Source organism: Diabrotica virgifera, chromosome 4 (assembly GCF_917563875.1).
Source record: "Diabrotica virgifera virgifera chromosome 4, PGI_DIABVI_V3a".
Classification (NCBI taxonomy): domain Eukaryota; kingdom Metazoa; phylum Arthropoda; class Insecta; order Coleoptera; family Chrysomelidae; genus Diabrotica; species Diabrotica virgifera.
In genome coordinates, this window is record NC_065446.1 from 217,670,596 (window position 1) to 217,694,112 (window position 23,517).

Below are 23,517 nucleotides of genomic sequence, written 5' to 3' on the forward strand. Positions count from 1 at the left end.
ATATCCTGGTTAAAGAACCTGAGAAAATGGTTCTTCACAACTAATCTATTTAAAGCATCAGTAAATAAAATAATTATAGCCAGAATGATCGCCACAGTAGGCACTAAAAGAAGAAGAACATATCAAATGCCAATAGTGTCAAAATTTAATAAATGTCATTAATGTCAAAATTTCATAACAGTGGAGTAAACTTGCCTGAGGTTGGACCAATGACAAACTAGCATTACGGCGCGGTAAATTTGAATTACTCCTCCTGGTTTAAAAAAGGCCATAGTAATTTACTAGACTAGTAATAATTTTCTTGCTACTTTGGTCAAATTTTGACTGCCGCTGGAATGGCGAGTAGTTACTATATTATAGTTTATTTTATTTAAATAAAAAAGCAGTAAATGTACTTAATAATATTTATTCATTTACTGGAAATAATGTTATAAAATCAACAATCAATAAGGACTTGTAAACAACATACCCCATGGTATTTCTACTACACAAAATAAACTTGTATACACGTATATTTATACTGGTTACTTCTTCTTGCTGACAATCAGTGGACCAACGTTGTCTCCTTGTTCTTTGTTGTGATTGTTGTGACTACCATCACAATAGGGCCACTAAAAATAAAAAGGAATTTTTAAATATAAAGTGTATGTTATCATAAACAAAAATGATAAAAAGTGCAATAAATACAAATTTTGAAAATATTTTTCTAGAATTTTCAAGACATTTCAACCCCTTCCAGCAAGCCTTTGACATTGTAAATAGACACCAACTCTAACTCGAAATACAAAACCTAGATATACCAAAAAACTGATTAGATTAGCGAAAATGACAACGGTTAACTTTGTCGCAGAAACTATAACTTCTTTAAGTACCATCTCCGTGACAGAGGTTGGCAATCATCATAGCTAACTTAAGGGTATGAACATGCTGAAGATACATGGATGTGCGCGATTATAAAAACTGGAATCGATAAAATGATCATACAAAGCTCTACACAAATTGTAGGATACGCTGAGGACGTGCTAATAGCAGTCAGAGACAAAAAAATACTTAGAATAGGCACTGAAGAAGAAGCGAAAATTATAGGACTAAAAATAAATAAAAGTATATAGGGGTGGCCAAGCTCCTTGATAGTCCGAGCCATTTGTCAAAATTTGAAATTTTCGCGAGCCGCAATTAAACAATTACCTAAAAAGTGAAAAAAGCTTATTATATTATTACATTTCTCTCTCACTGTTTGGATTTCGTGATTATTAAAGTCAAATAAAATGGTTAACATCGTTGTTTGAAATATGCAAATAATTCTACAAGCAGCCTTATTAAGGATACTTCAATTATTGTACATCATCTTTACATCTGTTTCTGGGACGGCCTACTGATCTTCTATCGTCTCTCAAAAAACACTGTCTTTAACACTCTGCCTTTCTCTGATCTACCACATGAATTGCCTATATTATCTTAGCTTTTATATATCTGACGATGTTTTCAGTACCATACACAGTCACCAATTCCACTTTGCGGCACCTTCTCCACTCTCCTGTCAATTCATCTCTTTGAGGGACAAATATCATTCATTCATTCATCAAATTTTATTTGAGAACTTTGCTTTCAAATACCAGCAGCTTATTTATTTCCCGCTAATGTAGTCAATGTTTCACTTTCATATGTAACAATTGGGGGACTAATTGGATGTACAGTTTTAATTTATATTGTTTTTTAGCAGCTAGATCTTAATAATGATAATAGGGAGTATAATGCTCTATTCCACGCAGCCATCCTTGCTGAGACCTCTTTTTATATGTCATTGTCATCTGTGATTACCGCCCCCTAGATATTTAAACTTTTACTACCTCGAAGTTGTGGTCATTAATAGTTGTTATATTCTGCCTAACTCTTCGTCTTGGATTTTTGGTTACTAGCATGTATTTCGTCTTCTCCTCATTTATTCGAAGGCACAGACTACCTGTTTCTTCCTCGAGGTGTCAAAACACCTCTCTCACGTCTCTTGTAGAATAAGCGACTGCACCTATATCATAAGCAAAAGCAAACAATAGTTTTGATCCTCGATTCTTAAGGGGAGGGTATACTTTGAAATATTTAATTTTTTTTATTATTTCAAATAAAAGTGCATACTTTCAAGAATACTCTCTGAAAATTTTAAAATAATCGGAGTAAAATTACCAGAGATACAGGGTATTGAATATCTCTACCTTCGACTCGCTTTGCCGCGGCTTCGCGCCAGCACGCTTGAGCGTAGTGGAAACGTTAAACAACTGTTCGCCTTCTCTTTTGTAGATTACTCCGCAATTCAAAAAACATATTCCAATGTTTATCACTTTACGATTTGGCAGACAAATAAGAAGATGAAGATGCAGTTGTCAAAACTTTAAAGGCATTTTCCTCAAAACTGCTTTTTCAAATGCGGTGGATATTGTAACTGAAAAACTACTTGACCGATCTACCTGAAATTTTGCATAGATTGTTTTTAGACATTTCGTGAGGTAACAACGTCGAGATATTTTTCATTTTGTGCTTATTTTTTGGTCAACAATATTAAATCTGTTGGTTTTCACAAAATTTTTATCAAAAATTTCGTATTTTTGACTTCTGAGTGATACCAAAAATTAAAAAATCATTAAAAATAAAAAAACTCGACGTTGTTACCTCGTGAAACTCATAAGCTAATTAAATATTTTTGAATTTTTTGTTTCGTATGATCCAGTGATGAGTTCTGATGTCCACCGCAAAATCAATTTTTTTTGAGCTGCCTGCCAAAATTTGTCGCCAATGGTTTATTTTTCAATATTTTGGATTGATTTTTTTCTTAAATATTCTTTGAATTGTAATTAATATGTTTATTTAATTTAAAAATAAAATAATTCTACCGTAGCGTCGAAAAAAATTCACAAAAATGTGCTTGATATGTTAATTTCAAACCATACCCCCCCCCCCTTAAATCCTCCTGTCAGTTGAGATGATATTTTACTTATTACATATTCTAGAGCCAAATTGAACAGCCACAGTGATGAGAGGTCTCCTTGTACAAGTACTGATACTGATGCTACACTTAGTTTTTTATATTTGCTGTCAGTAATTTAAGACATTTGCAAGACAAAAATTAAAAGTAATTCAGGTACATTTATTGAGAGTCACAAAGTAAGCCTTCAATAAGCCACATGTGGCTCGCGAGCCACAGTTTGGCCACTCGTGGTATATATGTTAATCTCAAGGAAAAATTGTAACATATACAGGGTGCGCCAAACCTCTGGTCTTCTTTGATTACGGCTAAACTATAAGATATACAAAAAAATGTTTATAACAAAACTAATGTGTATCAAAGAGGTCTATAATTTAAAATTATTTTCAATTATACAGGGTGAGTCAGAACGACGGTATGAACCAAAGTTGTATTTTTTTAAATGGAACACCCTGTATATTAAATCATTTTTGAATATATTATTTAAAAATATGAAAAATTTGTATAAGGTCTTATAGGCCTAAAGTTAATAATTTTCGAAATATTTACATTTTTATTGAGAAAAATGGTAATATTTATAGGGTTGTGGATTATGTTTCCAAGGAAATAAAAATTTAGGTGATAGGTCAAAGTTTTTAAAATATAGTGTTATTTTTAAATAGTTTAATATTTTTTACTTTTAGCCATAAAATATACAGTGTGATCACTATTTGCAAATACAAAATTTTCTCATTTTTTTTAAATGGGATACCCTGTATATTAGTTTTGCGTTTTGTAGTAAATATTACAACCTTTCTTTTGGTATAAGGTTGTATGTACCTAGCATGTTTCGTTTTGTAGATATTTTTAAAAAACTATAGATTTTACGTGTTTGCGGATTTTTTATTTAAATTTTTTTTTGCAAAAAAAATAATTATAATCTGGTTTTAGAAACATACACTAAAATATAAAATATGAAAATAAAAACGTAATTAAAGATTAAAATAAATCGTATGCTAGTACAACACAATTGAATTTAATAACTTTAAATTATTTTACAAAAAATATTTTACCATATTAATGAATGCATAAATTAGTTACTAAATTAAATAAACAACCAAATTTTAAATCAACCGTAGTAATTTTTCTACTACAGCAACTTTCCTGTACCAAATTAATTGTTAGTTAAATTGTATTTAGTTAAACTTTTAATTTACCTTTTAAATTTATTTACATACATCTTGAGAATATAAAAATTATTATAAAGTATGTTTTGAAACAAATGAATGTTAAATGTATCATCCAAATTATTTATTAATATAAATAGTATTTACTGGTGTCACAAAAACTGGTAATACTTTTGTAGTTGAAATTTTTGTAACAATTTTTTATATTTTAAATTTTAATTTTTTAACCAAAAAATTTTTGGATACGACATTTGTTTTGGGCGAAACCATTAGAAATTATTACCAGCTTTTGTGACACGAGTAGGTACATAGATACTATTTACTTCTTAATATACTTCCATAACGTTCATTTGTTTCAAAGCATACTTTATACGTTCTCAAGATGTAGGTAAATTAAAAAGTTATTAACTGATCTTACTCGTAAATACAATATAACTAACAATTAATTTGGTACAGGAAAGTTGCTGCGGTAGAAGAATTACTACGATTGATTTAAAATTTGGTTGTTTATTTAATTTAGTAACTAATTTATGTATTCATTAATAAGGTAAAATATTTTTTGTAAAATAAGTTAAAGTTATTAAATTCAATTGAATTGTACTAGCATACGATTTATTTTAATCTTTAATTACGTTTTTATTTTCATATTTTATATTTTACTCTATGTTTCTAAAACCAGATTATAATTATTTTTTTTTGCAAAAAAATTTTTAAATAAAAAATCCGCAAAAACGTAAAATCTATAGTTTTTTTGAAATATCTACAAAACGAAACATGCTAGGTACATACAACCTCATACCAAAAGAAAGGTTGTAATATTTACTACCAAACGCAAAACTATTATACAGGGTGTCCCATTAAAAAAAATGAGAAAATTTTGTATTTGCAAATAGTGATCACACTGTATATTTTATGGCTAAAAGTAAAAAATATTAAATTATTTAAAAATAACACTATATTTTAAAAACTTTGACCTATCACCTAAATTTTTATTTCCTTGGAAACATAATCCACAACCCTATAAATATTACCATTTTTCTCAATAAAAATGTAAATATTTTGAAAATTATTAACTTTAGGCCTATAAGACCTTATACAAATTTTTCATATTTTTAAATAATATATTCAAAAATGATTTAATATACAGGGTGTTCCATTTAAAAAAATACAACTTTGGTTCATACCGTCGTTCTGACTCACCCTGTACAATTGAAAATAATTTTAAATTATAGACCTCTTTGATACACATTAGTTTTGTTATAAACATTTTTTTATATATCTCATAGTTTAGCCGTAATCAAAGAAGACCAGAGGTTTGGCGCACCCTGTATAATACATAATCTATCTATCAATATCTTATCTATGAATTACATGAGATGCATTTTTTTCTACATCATTCTCAAGTGAATTGATTTGCTTTGGTATTACAGAAAGCCGGCTTACTGTAATAGTATGGAGGACACAAAAAATTGAGAATCTTTAATCTATATGGAGTATTCAGCATGCGCTTATAAAGTTCGAACGATTTTGAGAAAACGCATTTCTACCTTCTGAGAAAGATGAATAAATAAATGGAAGTCTTAAATACAATCAAAACCAGAAAATTGGAATATCTCGGACATATTACACGTGGAGAGAGATAAAACTTGCTCCAACTCATTACGCAGGGAAAATACAAGGAAAAGGAAACATAGGGGACGTAGAATGTCATGACAGCGCAACCTCAGAGAATTATACGGATGTACATCAAATCAACTTTTCAGAGCAGCCGTCTCTTAAGTCCGAATAGCTATGATGATTGCCGACCTACGTCGGGGAGATGTCACTTGAATAAGAAGATTTCTACATACCTTGCAGGACAAAAGGTTGTGTGAAATCAGCCTCATTTAGGCTCACTGTACCTCCTCAATGTATGCGTTTTAGATTACGTTGAAACTGCAGTATGATCTTAGGATTATTGAAATGCTGTAAAACTAGGTATATGGAGGCTGTGTATGTAAAACTTAGGAGGCTGTGAATGATGTGATTCAAGAAATTTTTATAGACAAGGCGAAAACGGCGGGTTCGAAAACGGGAGGGAAAAATATTCCCATGAGATTTTTTTGCATAATCACATTCGTGAGATATCCCAGAATAAGGTTCAAGAAGTCGCCCACGTGAAAAGTGGGCCAATTTTTTTTTAATCAAATTGCAAGAAGCAATTATTTTGGCCCGAACAATTTTTTCTTTAATTTTTTGGACCATTCTGGACAAAAAAGGTCTCTTATAATTTTTTTCTGAAGTTGATCGTTTTCGACTTATAAGCAATTTAAAATTGAAAAAACGAAAAATGGCGATTTTCAAGGCTTAATAACTCGGTTAAAAGTTATTATTATGAAAGTCAATATATGACTAAATCAAAGTTTAATGCCACCCCTACAAGATCCTGAAGAAATTTTTGTCATTATTTTATTACTAAGTTGTTATTTTTAAGTAATAATAATACGCGCCATGCACGTGTGCGGCCGCTGTAAATTCTGAGTGCGAGAGAAACCATTCCAGCAGTCCTATTGTGCATCTTACTCGCACTCACATTTACAGTGGCGTCAATATGATCTAACCGCTCTTTTTTATTAATTAAAAATAACAGCTTAGTAGACCAATCAAGTTAGTAAAAAATAAGCCGTTTTTCGACATAACTGAAAAGACGAGGTTTGACAGTTGAAATGTGTAGTATGAGATATTACAAAAAGGCTACCATCTTGGGATTCATCAATTTTTTAGTGGAACATTTTTTAAATAAACAATCAAAATGTCAAACTTAGTTTTTTGCTCATAACTTAAAAACTTGTTTATTTAGAAATTTGACGTCCACAGGTAACTTTTTCAGAAAAAAAAGATACATCGAATGAGATACACAAAATTAAAATCGGTTAATAAACAAAAAAGTTATTGGAAAACGGACGACAAAATCACTGTTTTTGAATATTGTTAATAACAATTTTATTGTTTATTAAAATATGTTTAAATATACCTAAACTTGAGGGCATTATGGTGTTTGAATGGTGTGCAAAAAATGGTCAAGATCTGTTTAATAGTTTTTGCAAAATTTTATTTGTTTATAAAATTTTTTGAAAAACGAGCTAAGTCCTGGGGCTGGTCCAGTTAATATGGCTGAATGTATCTCAATAATCGGGGACTCATTTCCTTCGTTAAGATTTATACTAATACCCTATGAAAAAAAAAAGTAAAAAAAAGTACATGTGCGTACACAAAATTATTTGTTAATAAATAGCAGTTTTTAAGCTTATAAACAATTACAATAATTTCGTAGAAATTAGATCAAATTAAATGGCAATAAAAAATACTGAAAGCTGGTTAAAATACACAACTTCTAAAAAAAATTTTAGGTCCTATGACCCTTGGGGTCTGAGATAGCCCTTTTTTTTTTAAAAATCACTGTTACGTTAATTAACAACACAAAGATCTGAAATTAACCAATCTTTTATAAGAAAAGTCAACGTTTTTATCAAACTTTTTTGCAAGAAAAAATGTTAATAATTGTTTAAACAGTATTGTTATAAAGAAAGAGTATTTTGCGTTCCGACTAAAGTAAAAAAAATGATGGGCGCAGCCGAATGAGAATAAATTCGCGGACTAGCATTCGCTAGCGCTAGACCGTTGCAGCCCATTTTTAACATTGACAGTATACCGGATTTGAAGCTTAATATTATATTTATATATTTTGGTAGAAACTTGAATTTTATGAATATTATTATGTTGCACATTTATTTAGTAAAATTATATTTTAAATAAATAAATTTAAAAAATAACAATAAAAAGGCCACAAAGTCAAAATATGCAACAGAAAAAAAGTTACGCGACCTTACAGACGAGTGGTACGTGGTACTCCCCCCCCCCAAAAAAAACGCTCATTTCTCGAGATATCAACCACGGTGTGGTGAATGGCTAATTTTGGTCTTACTTTATACTTTTTATGGTGCTGAAAACGAAAATGAGTTTTATTTTGAATTTTAGATGGGGAAACATTGTCAAAATCGCAATTTTACCCTAAAAATAAAAAAAGATGAATTCACGTTTTTCTTAAAATTAAAAGTTACACCACTTTTTTTCTATAAAACATTTTGTTCTCTGTCCTCTAGATTTTAACTTAAAATTAATTAAACAGCTAAATTTCAAATTTTGTTACTCAACATTTGCGATTAAACTTTGCAATTCAAGAATCTGAACCTTTTACTTCAAACAATTTATAACTTTCTTAATGGCAAGACAGAAATATTGAAGCAGGTCCCATTGTCTTCAGAAAGGTGAGAAATATATACTATAAAAATATCAGAAAAAAATATTACAATGGAACAGAGTTGTAGCAAATTAAACTCAAAAAAACATGATTTTTTTTATTTTTAGGGTACAGTTGCGATTTTGATAATGTTCCCCCACGTAAAATTCAAAACAACCCTAATTTTAGTTTTGAGCACCATCAAAAATATAAAGTATGACCAAAATTAGTATCAGTATCTCGAGAAATAAGCTTTTTTTAGAGTGTGCCGCTCGTCTATAAAGTCACATAACATTTTTCCTATTGCATATTTTAAATTAAATTTTTTTGGAAAACTTCTTCATAAATTATATTTTATTTCTATGTTAATTAAAATTATAAACTAAAAAGTTTGTCACTCAACTTTTTTAAGTAAACATGAAACTAACGAAATCTGACGACAAAATGTTTAAAAATTAACAACTTCTCTTTTAATGTGTTGAGTCATTTTGGACAAATCTCATTGTTATCTAAATGCTTCAAAGATAACACAGTAAAATTTTCAAAAGGATATATTTACAACGACCAAAAATATAGTGAGTTAAAATTGAAAAATCATCAAAATTGATTTTTCGCATTTTTGCATAAAATTTGATTTTTGAACATGTTTCACTAATTCTAGAAAAAAATTAACTCCATATTCGGATTCAGAGACCTCGAAAACATAAGGAATGACGAAAATTTGTCATTCACCTTAAAGTGGATTTTTGTGGTCGGGATAACGTAATTTTAATAGTTGCTGCCGCATGCCGGTCGCCAACCGCGCCCACTATTCAGTCAGTCGACTAGGCCCGCTATTTTTTACTTTAGTCGGAACGCAGAATACTCTGTGTTTATAACACTCCTATTTAAACAATTTTTAATATTTTTTCTTACTAAAAACTTTGTTAAAAACTTTGACTTTTCTTATAAAAGATTGGTTAATTTCAGCTCTTAGTGTTGTTAATTAACGTAACAGTGATTTTTTCAAAAAAAGGGGCTATCTCAGACCCCAAGGGTCGTAGGACCTAAAATTTTTTTTTGAAAGTTGTGTATTTTAACCAGCTTTCCGTATTTTTTATTGCCATTTAATTTGATCTAATTTCTACAAAATTATTGTAATTGTTTATAAGCTTAAAATCTGCTATTTATTAACAAATAATTTTGTGTACGTATATGTAATTTTCTTTTACTTTTTTTTTCATAAGCTGTTAGTATACATCTTATCGAAGGAAATGAGCCCCGGATTATTGAGATATATTCAGCCATATTAACTGGACCAGCCTCAGAAATTAGCTCGTTTTTCAAAAAAATTTATAAACAAATTCAATTTTACGAAAACTATTTAACAGATCTGGACCATTTTTTGCACACCATTCAAACACCATAGTGCCCTCAATTTTGGGTATATTAAAACGTATTTTAACAAATAATAAAATTGTTATTAACTATATTCAAAAACAGTGATTTTGTCATCCGTTTTGCAATAACTTTTTTGTTTATTAACCGATTTTTATTTAGCGTATCTCATTCGATGTACCTTTTTTTTCTGAGAAAGTTACCTCTGGACGTCAAATTTCTAAATAAACAAGTTTTTATGTTATGAGTAAAAAACTAAGTTTGACGTTTTGATTGTTTATTTAAAAAATGTTCCACTAAAAAACTGATGAATCCAAAGATGGTAGTCTTTTTGTAATATCTCATACTACACATTTCAACTGTCAAACCTCGTCTTTTCCGTTATGTCTAGTAAAAACCTAACTTGATTGGCCTATAGTAGTAAATTAATAGTATCGTTCGCGGTAACGATTCCGTACTTGTCCAGGACAACTTCGCATGCGCACTTTAAAAATCGCATGCGCACTTTAAAAAAGAGAACGCTTTTTTTTAAAGTGCGCATGCGAAGTTGTCCTGGACAAGTACGGAATCGTTACCGCGAACGATACTATTGACACAGATTTCTTCAGGATCATGTAGCGGCGACTTTAAACTTTGATTTAGTCACTTTCTGACTTTCATAATAATAATTTTTAACCGAGTTATTAAGTCTCAAAAATGGCCATTTTCGCGTTTTTCAAATTTTAAATTGCTTATAACTCGAAAAAGATCAACTTTAGAAAAAAATTATAAGAGAGTTTTTTTGTCCAGAATGGTCCAAAAAACCTAAAAAAAATAGTCCGAGCCAAAAATATTGATTTTTGCAATTTGATTAAAAAAAAAAATTGGCCCCCTTTTCACGTGGGCGACTTCTTGATCCTTATTCTGGGATGTCTCACGAATGTGATTATGCAAAAATATCTCATGGGAATATTTTTCCCAACGAACCCGCCGTTTCCGCCTTGTCTATTAGAATATATGTACTTATATCATGTAATTATGTGCAGATATCATTTGGCAATTGAATTGAAAAATCATAGCAAAATAAATGAACACACCTAAGGGAGGCTTACATTTAACGACGGATGGAAGAGCTGTTGATGATGATGATGAAAAAGAATTAGTCCATAGAAATAAGATTTTTCTCGTGACACATCCCCCTCCAGGCCGAAACCAAATTTTTTGAGTAGTATGGACATCTATATTAATAACCTATATGTTTCCTGCAGCCGATTTTGATGATATACATAGTTATAAACAAATGAATATCAAAAAACGGTAAATTTTCGCTTTTTTCGTCTATTACTAAAAAGTAAAGCACTCTAAACAAATGAGAATGAGAAACTCATAAATCATATAAATAGCTTCAATATGACGTTCGCTGAATATGTCTATCCTTATTTGTTGCTTAGAAAATTGCAAAATAAGTTATAAATTTTGAGATTTTATAAATGTTCATAACTTATGTAAAGATTAAGTTAAAACCTTCTTATTACACGGAATGCTGAGACTTCTTGTGCTTAAATTATATTTTTAATTTCAAAGCAATTGGTCAAATAGTTTAAAAGTTATTTAATTTGTTTATCCCAAATTCATTTTTTTGCAACACTATAAGTGAGAAAATTATGAGGTTACAGTAATACTTCGGACAGTTTATGAAAGAAGAACATTTATACTATTAACTTAATTAAAAAAAAATGACAAAAAGTAATTTTAAACAGTGTAAAATTATTTTGCAAAAACATGTCGATTTTTTGTTTACTTATAAACAATTAGAATAACTTTTTAACCGTTACCCGTAGAAAAAATTATTTTTTCATATTTAGAAAGACTGAATTTTTATACACATTAAGAAAGAAAAACAACTGTCCTAGAACAATTAGGGACGAAATTAGCCCTCCCCCTTTTTAATTCACATGTTCTTGCAAAATAAGTTTGCAATATTTATAATTATTTTTTGTCGATTTTTTTTAATTAAATTAATAATGTAAATCTTCATCTTTCATAAACTAGCAAAAGTATTACTGTAACTTCATCATTTTCTGACTTAGGTACAGTGTTGCAAAAAAAATTATTTGGGATAAACAAATTAAATAACTTTTAAACTATTTGACCAATTGCTTTAAAATTTACGGTATGATCTAAGCAACAGAAGTCTCAGCATTCCGTGTAATAAGAAGGTTCTAAGTTAATTTTTACAAAAGTTATGAATATTTATAAAAACTCAAAATTTATGATTTATTTTGCAATTTTCTAAGCAACCAATAAGGATAGACATATTCAGCGAACGCCATATTGAAGTTTTTTATACGATTTATGAGTTTCTTACTCTCGAATTTGTTTAAAATGCTTAACTTTTTGGTAATAGACGAAAAAAGCGAAAATTTACCGTTTTTTGATCTTTATTTGTTTATAACTATGTATATCATCAAAATCGGCTGCAGGAAACATATAGGATATTATTATAGATACTACTCAAAAAATTTGGTTTCGGCCTGGAAGGGGTTGTGTCACCAACCGGATATTTTTTTTCCTTATTTCTCTGAACTAAATACGAATTTATGTAGAAGTTGAGTCAATAGGTACAATTCAGACGTCAATAGGTATTATGGTTTACTTAAAAGTATGTAATAGAATTAGTGAAATCAGTTACAAGAATCATCGTTTTATGTAGATACGACCACATTATGAATTGGTAACATGTGATTGGCTCTGACCAATAGACCAGGCAAAAATAAATGCCAGAGTATCTCCCGTACTATTATCCTCTATTCATAATCTGCTAAGTACTATATTATGTACGTTGTGTTATCTTTATAAATTATTTTAATGAATATTGACCTTTAAAACATATATAAAGAGTGATTTGATTTGCTTATCATTTTAACATGGAGAAATAATCGTTATGTAAAATTAATACTAAAACAAATTGTATTTAGCAGTTTAAATAAGATGTATGAAATGATAACCTTATCTTTTAATACAACCGAAAATAATTTGTATGTTACTAAACACTAGGATGACGTTATATTATTATATGATACTACATATTTTATACTTTTAACATTATTTTAAACTTATCATTTTATCATACATTTTGGGATCAAGACGAAAAGCAAAGAAACAGAAAATACTGAAAAATCAAGTGGCAACGGATGCGTACAATTTGCTAAACGTCAGAACTTGGTGCTGAATGGCTAAAATATGGAAATGGAGGTCTCCAAGGGCAACGAAATAATTGGTTTGATGAGGAATGCAAAACGAGTAACCAAAGAGACAAATAACTTATATCTGAAAATGATCAATAGAAGGACTAGGAGTAATGAAGAATATCAAGTAAAGGGAGGAGAGGAAAAACAAAAGCACAAACAGAATAAGCAGCAACAAATAAATAATTAGCTCAAAGACATGGGAAACATAAATGAGAGAACATGAACATAGAGAATGTTACAAACGAATTAATACAAAAAAAGTTTAGGAGCCACAAGCGAACCAAGTCAAGGCTCATAATGTAATTCTTTTGAACGAGAGTAGAAGTGCTGAAAAGGTGACAAGAACACTTTAGTACCCTACTTAATGAAGAAATTAGTGCTAAAAGTATAGATGACATTAGAACTAGAACAGGAGGAAACTACCAAATTTGGAAGAAATGAATAAAGCAATTCAGTCTCTAGCCAGAAACAAGTCACTCGGAGCTGACAACCTACTCGCAGAAACCATCAATACAGGTATGCCAAGAACGCGCTTTGTCAGAAGATTGGAATACTGGAATTATATGCCTTATACACAAAACAGGAAACATGCTTGACTGTTCTTTAGAGGGATTTCCCTTCTTAATACATCATACAAAATTTTGTCCCTCATATCATATATAATAAACGACTGGCACAGTATACTGACAATATAAGTAATACTATTACCATATTTGGCCATATATTTGGCATATATAATACCACAGGAGGCTTTTTGAAAAACAGATCTACCATTGATCACATATCATCCGTCAGACAAATATTAGAAAAAAACAACGGAGTACGACATAGATTGCCATTACATCTTCGTAGACTTTAAGGGATATCAGAATACTAAAAGGATTGGTAGAATGAACTAAAATGACAATAAGGAATGTCGAATGTAAACAATTTGGGTACCGGGGGATGTTTCAGAATCCTTTACAACTAACAGAGGACTTCACTAAGGAGGTGCGCTGTCATACACTCTGTTCAACCTAGCGTTAGAAGAAGTTATGAGAGAGAGATTCGGGAATAAACTTAAAAGGTACGATATATCGCTGGTACCTATGATTAATGTGATTCCTAATACATTTCCAGTGAACATTACTCTTTGGCACAACTCTTTGATAAGTATTGGCGATTACAATTTTTTTATATGCGTGCCCGCGAAGATTATAACTCCCAAAATATTTATAATGAAAAGATTTAGTTCATAATAGATGCCGACGAAAACAATTATTTCCCTTTCTGTTTCTGCCGCCAAAAACAATTATTTCTGAGAACTTTTTACTAATTATAATTTTCGTGGACCCACAAACAGAAATTATGTTTTTTGCCGATACTCCGCAAAAAATTTTTTGTCAACACTTTATTAGGGATTATAATTTTCACAATCACATTATAATCAAAAATAATATTTTTCGCGGCATTCATGGAAAGTTCTACTCTTAACGGCATTTTTCGGAGTTATACTTTTCGTATGCGGCGGCGATATACCCATAGTATACTAATAATGGCGTATGCTGATGATATCGTGATCATTGGAAGAACGCGAAATGAAGTAGTTGAAGCTTTCACACGTATCAAAAATGCCGCAAAAAACATCGGTAGACTTATATACTGCAAAAACAACACACCCAAAGAAATAAGAAAAAGAATATGCGTGGCTAACCGCTGTTATTTTGGCCTAGGCTCTCAAGTCTCAAGTAAGAACGAGACATGTCAAGAACAACAAAGTGCAAACTTTATAAAAACAATATGCCCAGTGCTCAAGTATGGATCGGAAACATGGGCAAGGATGACTCCTGATGAAGGGTTACTACGAATCAATGAAAGAAAAGTATTGAACCTATAAGGCGGAGTTAACGAACAGGGAATGTGGAGAAGGCAATATAATATCGAACTCTCTAGACTTTTTGGTGATGCAGATATCGTTAAAACCGTCAAAATAAACCGCCTAAGATGGGTAGGCCACGTTATGCGGATGGATGAAAGTGGTCCTGCTAAAATAACTATGCTGCCGGTCGGAGGAAAAAGAAGGGAGCGGCCTAAACTCAGATATCTGGCGATGTACAGGACGATTTGAGGGAGGTTAGAGTATGGGTATGGAGAAGACAGACACTCGACAGGGAAGGATGGAAGAATGTTTTTGAGGCAGCCCAAGGTTCAGGAAGTGCTGAACCTTGGCAATACCAGTCACCTCAGCGTTTCACTTATTTAACAGCAAATATATACTCTTCTGTTCTTTTTTAACATCTTTAAATTTTTGTATTTAAAATCTGGCAGCTGTCGTTTACAATAATATGCACCCAAAAACAACAATCAATTAAGAAGAAATTTATATCATAATACAATAATTGTATTCATTATATTCATATTTAAAAGAACAAAGGTTTATTAAAATTAATCTTTGATAATTCACTATTCGCTGTGTGCAAGTACTTGGAGGGGATACAAGAAACGATCGTGCGAGAGTGACGGAGACATCTTGTAACTTTCTTTAATTCATATTGTTAATTGAAATTGTCATATTGACATATTTCATACCTACTGCCATTAAAGAAAATGGAATTTCGCAAATGCTGTGTTATAAATTGTAAAAATAAAATGCTGTGTTATAAATTGTAAAAATACAACAAAAAATTGTCAATTTAAATTCTTTTTTTCGTTTCCAACTTCTAAGCACAAATTAATACAAAGAGAAAAGTGGATTTCCATACAATGTTTACCTTTTACTAACATAACCTCTATCTTAATTTTTCTTCTGATTCTGTTTTTGGGCTATGGCCTTGACAATTATCCAGAAACCAGGGGTCGCTCTTTAATTAAGTATTTTTTTTTATTAACAAAAATCGCATCAGCCAAATTGGCTATTAGCGAAACAATAGTGGTGAACAATAATTTTTATTACATTTGTGTTTTTATATATTGTATAAAATGTTAATTGCATTTAGGAACCTCTTTAAATTTGACATATTGCACTGTAGGCCTAAAATGTCACTTAGTTTGTTTGGTATATTGTACAATATGCGCTTTGGCGTTAATGCTGCGCAATTCTCCACTGCGTTTGATTGTTAACTTTTCTTCACAGTTGTCACATCTTGGTTCTTGTTTGTCGGAAAACACATGACTATTAGTTAATCGCGTATGACCCAATCGGAGTCGCGTTAATATTACCGCGTTAATATTATCGGAGTCGCGTTAATTAAGTAATATAATGATACTAAAAATTATAAATATAAAGTTACTCACGTTTTTACTTCTCCAACATCTACAGAACACTGCTTTATCAGCAATATCTTCTATATCAACAGAGTCAACCACTTTGTCACTCTTTTTGAGTATTCCAGGATTTACTACACTGCAAGAAGGCTTTGATCCACAACGGCCTTTTGGACAAAATGCTTTATATGACATATAACCAATACCCGCTACTACAGCTGCTGGAGGAACAAGAGCTACTATATCCTTTACTGAAACAAAAAAGGAATAAAAATTGTTAGTTTCGGTCATAACATCAATATAAATTACAGGACACAAGTTATTATCATAACTTGTGTCACTTTATTGTCATAAGTTTGTTCGGAATTGGTTTTTAGGTCTGATCTAGGTAATTTTTCTTATTCTTCTTTAAGTGCCGCCTCCCAATCACAGGTTGGATGTAATCATCACTATCTTTACTCTATCTACCGCTGCTCTAAAGAGTTCTATGGACCTGCATATAAATCAGTCCCTTAAATTTTTCAACCATGGCACTCTCCTTCCTCCTTTTATTTTCCCCTCTAGTATGAGTCTTAGCATTTCACATGGCTGTCTTATGTTTATTGTGTTTATTATATCATATTCTTTGCCCACAACATCAGGCACAGAGACGATAGGTGAAACAAGGAAATACTACACTGAAGACCATACGAATATAAAAGAAGTAAGACGAAGACCACAGATGAGATGGGTTGATGACCACAGATGAGAGACAAGAAGGGTAGCCCTACATACTAAAATCATGGGCTATGGGATAACATGGGCTATAGGCTACATAGCATGATAGATAGATAGATTCTTTGCCCATTTCTTGCAATACTTTCGTGTTACTTTTCTTCTGTGCATAAATTGTGTGTAAATTTTTAATTAACAATTCAATTGTTGCTAAACTGTTCATTCAATTTCCATTGGCTTCTGGAATAAAATTATAATCTATACGAAAAGAGCTTTGATATTACCAAACTATTTAATTATTGATAAACAATTACTTATCTAAAATTTTAGTTGAAAATTAAAGATTTTGTTAGACAAACCCGCATTTTCCGGGGAAAATTTTCATCGAAGTAAATCGGGAAAAACATGCCTGTTAAAATCTTTGGAGTTATAGAGCAAAAATTGAAAAAAAAGACGATTTTTGGGCGCCATTTTGTTTATAAAAAAAGTAGCACACTATCTGCGGACTTTGTATACCTATATTATTAATATATACAATCATAAGATTCGATTCCAGCAATAAAATTGCTGGTAAATAACTTTTTCCAAAAATGGCCTATTTTCCGATAATCTGCCCAGTCTATAAACCAAACTATTAGGAAAACTGATACACATCATAGGTGTTTGTTAAACCTATGAAAATCATCAATGTTACCAGTACTTTTCAAGAATGATCTTAGTCACTATACTATAGTTTTGTTTACTTGGCGAAAGAGAAATCAACTCAATTATGAACACAACAGGAACATTAAGAAAGATTAAAAAAAAAAATAAATAGTCAACACTATAAAGGAAGAAAACTTAGCTACTTTGCTTTCATACAAGAAATGAAAAATATGAGTTGATCAAGCCAGCAATTTGATTCAATCCAACCCGTGAGACTAGTTCACCCGTAAGAATGTACGTTCAGGTGTATTCATTGGATCGAGGTGTATTAACTCGAATCTAAGACAGGAGTCACTCCACCGAGCTCCAATGCTCCAGGCCATCCCTCTTCCCCCTATAGCACGCTGATGTGCGATAGGGGTACAACTATCAGCCAAATGCTCTTCACGTGGGAATCCTGGGTAATAGAATTCCAACGTGGTGCCCTAATCGATTTACAAATCAGGCCAGGGTAAAGCGCTATACGCCTGTTATGAGTTAATGCGATTGGTTAAACAAGGGAAAGTGGAAGAAAACAGAGGATCAGGCAGACAACAGTTGTCCTGATTACAAAATTTAAAGCAGTGGAGTGGAAAAACAACAACTTAGAACTCTGCAGAACCGCTGCAGACTGTAAAATGGACTGTGATGATCGTCAATGTCCTTTAAAATTCAGGCGCTAGTTCGATAAACTCAGACACAGTATCCTATGAAGTTCAGGACCGTATTACTAGGGCAAACAACTTAATGGTGTATAATGTTAAAGAGTCTTCTAGTACCAATTTGCAAGAAAGGATTGATAGTGATAAAGCCAGTTTGGAACCTATCCTTCATGAACTAGGTATAAATTCTAATGTTGTGCTTAAAGTAATACGAGTTGGCAAAATAAATCATGGTAGATCCAGGCCTATTAAAGTTGTTACAAATAATTCTTATGTAATAAAAGATGCAATGAAATCTAAAAATAAACTTACCGATGAAGTTAAAATTAGTTACGATAACACTAAATTTCAGCAAGACCAACTAAAAATGGTTCGGTCTGAACTTCAGGCAAGAAAAGATAATGGTGAACTTGATATTTCTATTAAATATATCCGTGGTATGCCAACAATTGTGAAAAAAGCTCCAAAAAACTGAAACGCTCTACTTTATTACCAGAATGTTGGTGGGATCCGTACAAAGCTAGTTGAGCTACGTAACGCTATTGCACATTGTGTATGTGTTATTATTTTGGTCGAGTCATGGTTGACAGATAATTTTACTGATCATGAGCTTTGTTTCAACAATTATAGTGTTTTCAGAGCTGATATAAACTTAAATACTAGTTCAAAGAATAGAGGTGGTGGAGTTTTAATTTTAGTTAATAGTAAGTTTAAATCTACGCATCTTACCACTCACTTTATTAATGTTGAACATCTGTTTGTTTCTTTGTCAAGCCATAACGAAACTGTTATTATTGGAGCTGTTTATTGGAGCATTGCTCTGCAGTAGAGTTTATTGTTGAAAACAACCCTAATAGTAGCTTATATCTTTTTGGAGACTATAATCTTCCACAAGCAACTTGGAATTATTCTACTGAGGATGGTCTTTCTGTCTCTTGCCCTGCAGAATATCCTGCATTAACAGTTTGTGAAAGTTTTTCATATTTGAATTTAAGGCAGGCCAATGTAGTTGCAAATCAGCATGGAGTATTACTTGACTTATGTTTTTGTAATGATGATGCTCTGGAATCAATTACTGTTGACACAGCGGTGGACACTTTATTGTCAAACAATTACCACCATGTTGCACTTTCATGTGAATTAATTTTTAGTGATATTAATCCTTTGTCTTGCGATATTCTGTATTATGATTTTAAGAATGCTGATTATATAGCTTTAAATGATTATTTTGCTCCAATTAATTGGGAGTATTTCTTAGCTAATGATGATATTAACATTAGCATTGAAATTTTTTATCAGATTCTAAAAATAGCATTAGATTTGTTTGTTCCTATTAGAAGATACAAACCATCTGTATATCCTCGTTGGTTCTCATCTGAACTTAAAAAGTTGATATCTTGTAAGAAGGCAGCTCATGCTAAATTTAAAAATACTAACTCAGCTGGTGATTATTCAAACTTTTCTAATCTTCGAGCTCAGTGTAAAACTTTGACAAGAACATGTTATGATAATTATATTTCTAGTACTGATCTGAAGGTTAGTGAAAATACAAAATACTTCTGGAATCACATTAACTCATTGAAACAAGATCACGGTATCCCCAATAAAAGGCATTATAATGGTACAATTGCTGAAAGTGGTACAGACATTAGTAATTTATTTGCTACTCATTTCTCTAGTGTTTATAAAAATGATAATATAGATGTGTCAAATATGCAATACGATATTTTTAGGCAGCCTGACATTCCATTTATATAATTTTCCCTAAGCGAAGTTTATGAAGGAATTAGCTCTTTAAAAGGTAAACTGGTTAGTGGTCCGGATGGTATCCCTGCGTATTTTTTGATAAATTGTAAATGTAGTCTTTCCAAACCACTAAATTATTTATTTAATTCTTTGTTAAAATTACAACAATTTCCTGTTAAATGGCGGGATAGTTTTATTACCCCTGTATTCAAAAATGGTCTGAAAAATGATATTCCTAATTATCGTCCCGTAATATTACTTTCTGCAATACCTAAAGTATATGAACTCTTGTTATATAAACCCTTGTCATGGTATTGTAAAAATATTCTGATCGAACAACAGCATGAGTTTTACGAGTGGTAAGTCTACCAACACAAACTTACTGCTTTATCAACATTGTATCACTTCTGCCTTTGAAAGGAGGTGCCAAGTTGATTCGATTTACACTGACTTTTCAAGGCATTTGATACAGTGAACCACGATTTACTCTTACAAAAACTCGTTAAAATCGGATTTCCACACTATTTAGTGAATTGGTTGGAAAGTTACCTACAATGCAGGATTCAGTATGTGAAAATAAAAAATTTTACTTAGATTCCTATAAACGCAAGTTCTGGCGTCCCACAGGGATCACATTTGGGACCCTTACTATTTAATATTTTCATTAATGATGTAGCTTCATGTCTTAAATATTGTAAGTTTTTATTATTTGCTGATGACCTGTTTCGGATAACAAGAATTTCGGTTAAAAATAACGTTGTTTTTTGTATTCTTCTTGTATCAAATTACATAGTATTGGAGAGATATAGCCATGATATAGCAGCAAAACATCATTGTCAAAGGAAAACATAAAAGAAAATAGAAGATTTCTTAAAAAAAAACACTCTAAACATGTTCATTTTCCTTAATTTTATTATTTTTTTTATTTCACTATTTATTGGCGATATCATTGAAACTGTCAGCCATTTCGGTTAAACAATGTTTCGGTTAAAAAGGTTTCAGTTAACGGAGGTTTTACTGTATTTAAAGTGAATATGTAACAAACTAAAAACATTATTTTCAAAATACACTCGAATATAAAATATCTATATGTGGGAGAGTTGTTAAAAATACTCTGAGGATGACGACATTGATAAAACATGAACATTAATGTTGATACTATCAAATGGACTGGAGTTATTTCCCTGGACGGCTGGTGAATATCAAGTTCTTCCCTTGTAAGCATATTTTTAATAGGCAATATCCTGGTATTTAACAGCTTATTTTCCAGCAGAGTTTATACATTTTGTAGGGACCAGTTAGACATATTATTATAATTTTGTAAAACCTCAAAATTAATAAATTGGAGCTTATCATGTTTTTCCCTTGAACCCTTCAAGTGTTAAGGATGAGGCACACGAAGAAGAATTCTATAAAGGTGCATTTATGTTAACAATTAAAAAAAAAGGATTAGAGTAAGAGGATTTTCAGAATGTTGTTCTTTTAAAAATTATACTATGTATTTTTATATACACCCATGAACTTTTAGGATTCATAATTTAACTAAACTCGTTTTTAGACATGATTATTATTATCTATTAGTATTGTTTACTGCTTATTGCAAAGTCTAATCATTCAAAGACAAGGACATCTACTAAATATGTAAAATGTCACAGTTTAAGAGTTAATATTAGATTAGTGTAAAAATAAAATTTTGGCATTTACTAGCATTGTGAAACCAAATCCTATTTTTCAGAAAAACGTAAACTATTCAAACTACAGTACCATACGCACAAACCATACAAACGTGGTCCAAAAACGAAAAACTATGTACTTACATCCTAAACTGAACCATCCTCCAATTGTATCTGGAATTGGCAAATTAGATAAATAATTGGGAAGAGCTTCTTTTACTAAATAGGCTAGCATTTTAAAAATATCAAGTTGGCAAGCTTATTAACTTATTAGTTTTGATCCAAGTTACAAAAATCTCTATTGACAATGGCAATGGCACACTTTCAAAATCGCAAAATGTCAGAAGTCAAAACGATTGTCAAAATTACTTCCTTCCCCTTCCAAAATCATATGATATTTGTCAGTTGTGTTGCCTATGTAACAGGTAACGAAATTAAAAAATCACAGTGCTCTATATACAGGGTGTCCCGAAAATATTGGTCATAAATTCTGTACCATCCGTGAATAAGTGGATAAGTCAAATCTTAAATTTTTTATTCTTCAAAACTAATAAAATGTTTAAAATGGCCATACCGAAAAGTTTGCATTTTTGAGTTATCGACTTATTCACAGATGGTACAGACCGTGAATAAGTGGATAAGTCAAATCTTAAATTTTTATTCTTCAAAACTAATAAAATGTTTAAAATGGCCCTACCGAAAAATTGCATTTTTGAGTTATCGACTTATTCACAGATGGTACAGAATTATACCACAGATTCTGGGGTCAAAAATAGGTTGATTGAACCTAACTTACCTTAGTACAAACGTGCACATAAAAAAAGTTACGGCCCTTTGAAGTTACAAAATGAAAATCAATTTTTTTTCCAATACAAATCGAAAACTATTAATAGAGACTTTTTATTGAAAATGGACACGTGGCATCCTTATGGCAGAAACATCTTAAAAAAAATTATAGTGAAATTTGTGCACCCCATAAAAATTTTATGGGGGGTTTTGTTCCCTTAAACCCCCCTAAACTTTTGTATTCCTATAAAATTATTATTTTAGTATCTACTATTAATTAAATACAATGTTTTTACAACTTTTTTTGCCTCTTATTACTTTCTCGATAAGACCAGTCTTTATCGAGATATTTTGAATATTTGTCAAATCCACCACATATTTGTATAATATGGTTAACGACGTTCTACACCTTCGGCAAATAATTAAGGATTTGCATGAAATTTTAGTATGTTATAGTTTACTTCAAAAAACTAAGACTTAATAAAATAATAGTCTCCCGTTTTATACGGCTCACGTGGCTTTGGGAGTATAGCAGGGTAGTCTGCTATATCTAGGGCCTACGGTATACAAGGAAGGTAACAGGGCCAGTGCTACGCTTCAACCGCCTATTATTACCCCTGGTTTTACCCAAGGTACTCATTTTATTCAGGCTGAGTCGACCTGGGGCCTATAAACATTTTTAAAAATGTCTAGTTGTTCTTGCCGGCGGTAGGATTTGAACTCCGGACCACCGGCACGCTAGCCTAGCACACTACCACTCGGCTACGCCGGCCCTGTAAACTAAGACTTGATTTTTTAAAAATTGTTTTACCGTGCCCTTTAATTACTATTAAGGGTCAAAGTTAAGTTTTAACATGGGCTCTTATGGGAATTCTTAAGAAGTTAATAACTTTTGACCCAAATTTACGATTTTTAATTATTTGTGCTTAAATTAAAGGTTTTTTGTAAGGAATAACATATTAAAAAATAAGGATTGTTTA

At 31.2% G+C, this 23,517-nt stretch overlaps 1 protein-coding gene across 1 annotated transcript; it reads right to left on the minus strand.

Annotated features, from left to right (window-relative positions):
- Window positions 1–390: 390 nt before the first annotated feature.
- On the minus strand, window positions 391–22,120 carry LOC126883300 (CDGSH iron-sulfur domain-containing protein 2 homolog). The gene is made up of 3 exons (XM_050648660.1): window positions 21,896–22,120; window positions 16,303–16,523; window positions 391–611 (listed from the first exon to the last, which is right to left on the minus strand). Exons 1-3 carry the CDS (start codon window positions 21,984–21,986, stop codon window positions 525–527), a joined length of 399 nt encoding a protein of 132 aa, XP_050504617.1. The 5' UTR covers window positions 21,987–22,120; the 3' UTR covers window positions 391–524.
- Between the last annotated feature and the right edge of the window lie 1,397 nt (window positions 22,121–23,517).

Coding starts and splice junctions, on each gene's coding strand:
- LOC126883300 (XM_050648660.1), bottom strand. CDS start 21,986: ATGCTAGCCTATTTAGTAAAAGAAGCTCTTCCCAATTATTTATCTAAT. Junction 16,524..21,895: donor AGGATGGTTCAGTTTAGGAT/GTAAGTACATAG, acceptor TTTTTGTTTCAG/TAAAGGATATAGTAGCTCTT. Junction 612..16,302: donor GATGTTGGAGAAGTAAAAAC/GTGAGTAACTTT, acceptor TTTTATTTTTAG/TGGCCCTATTGTGATGGTAG.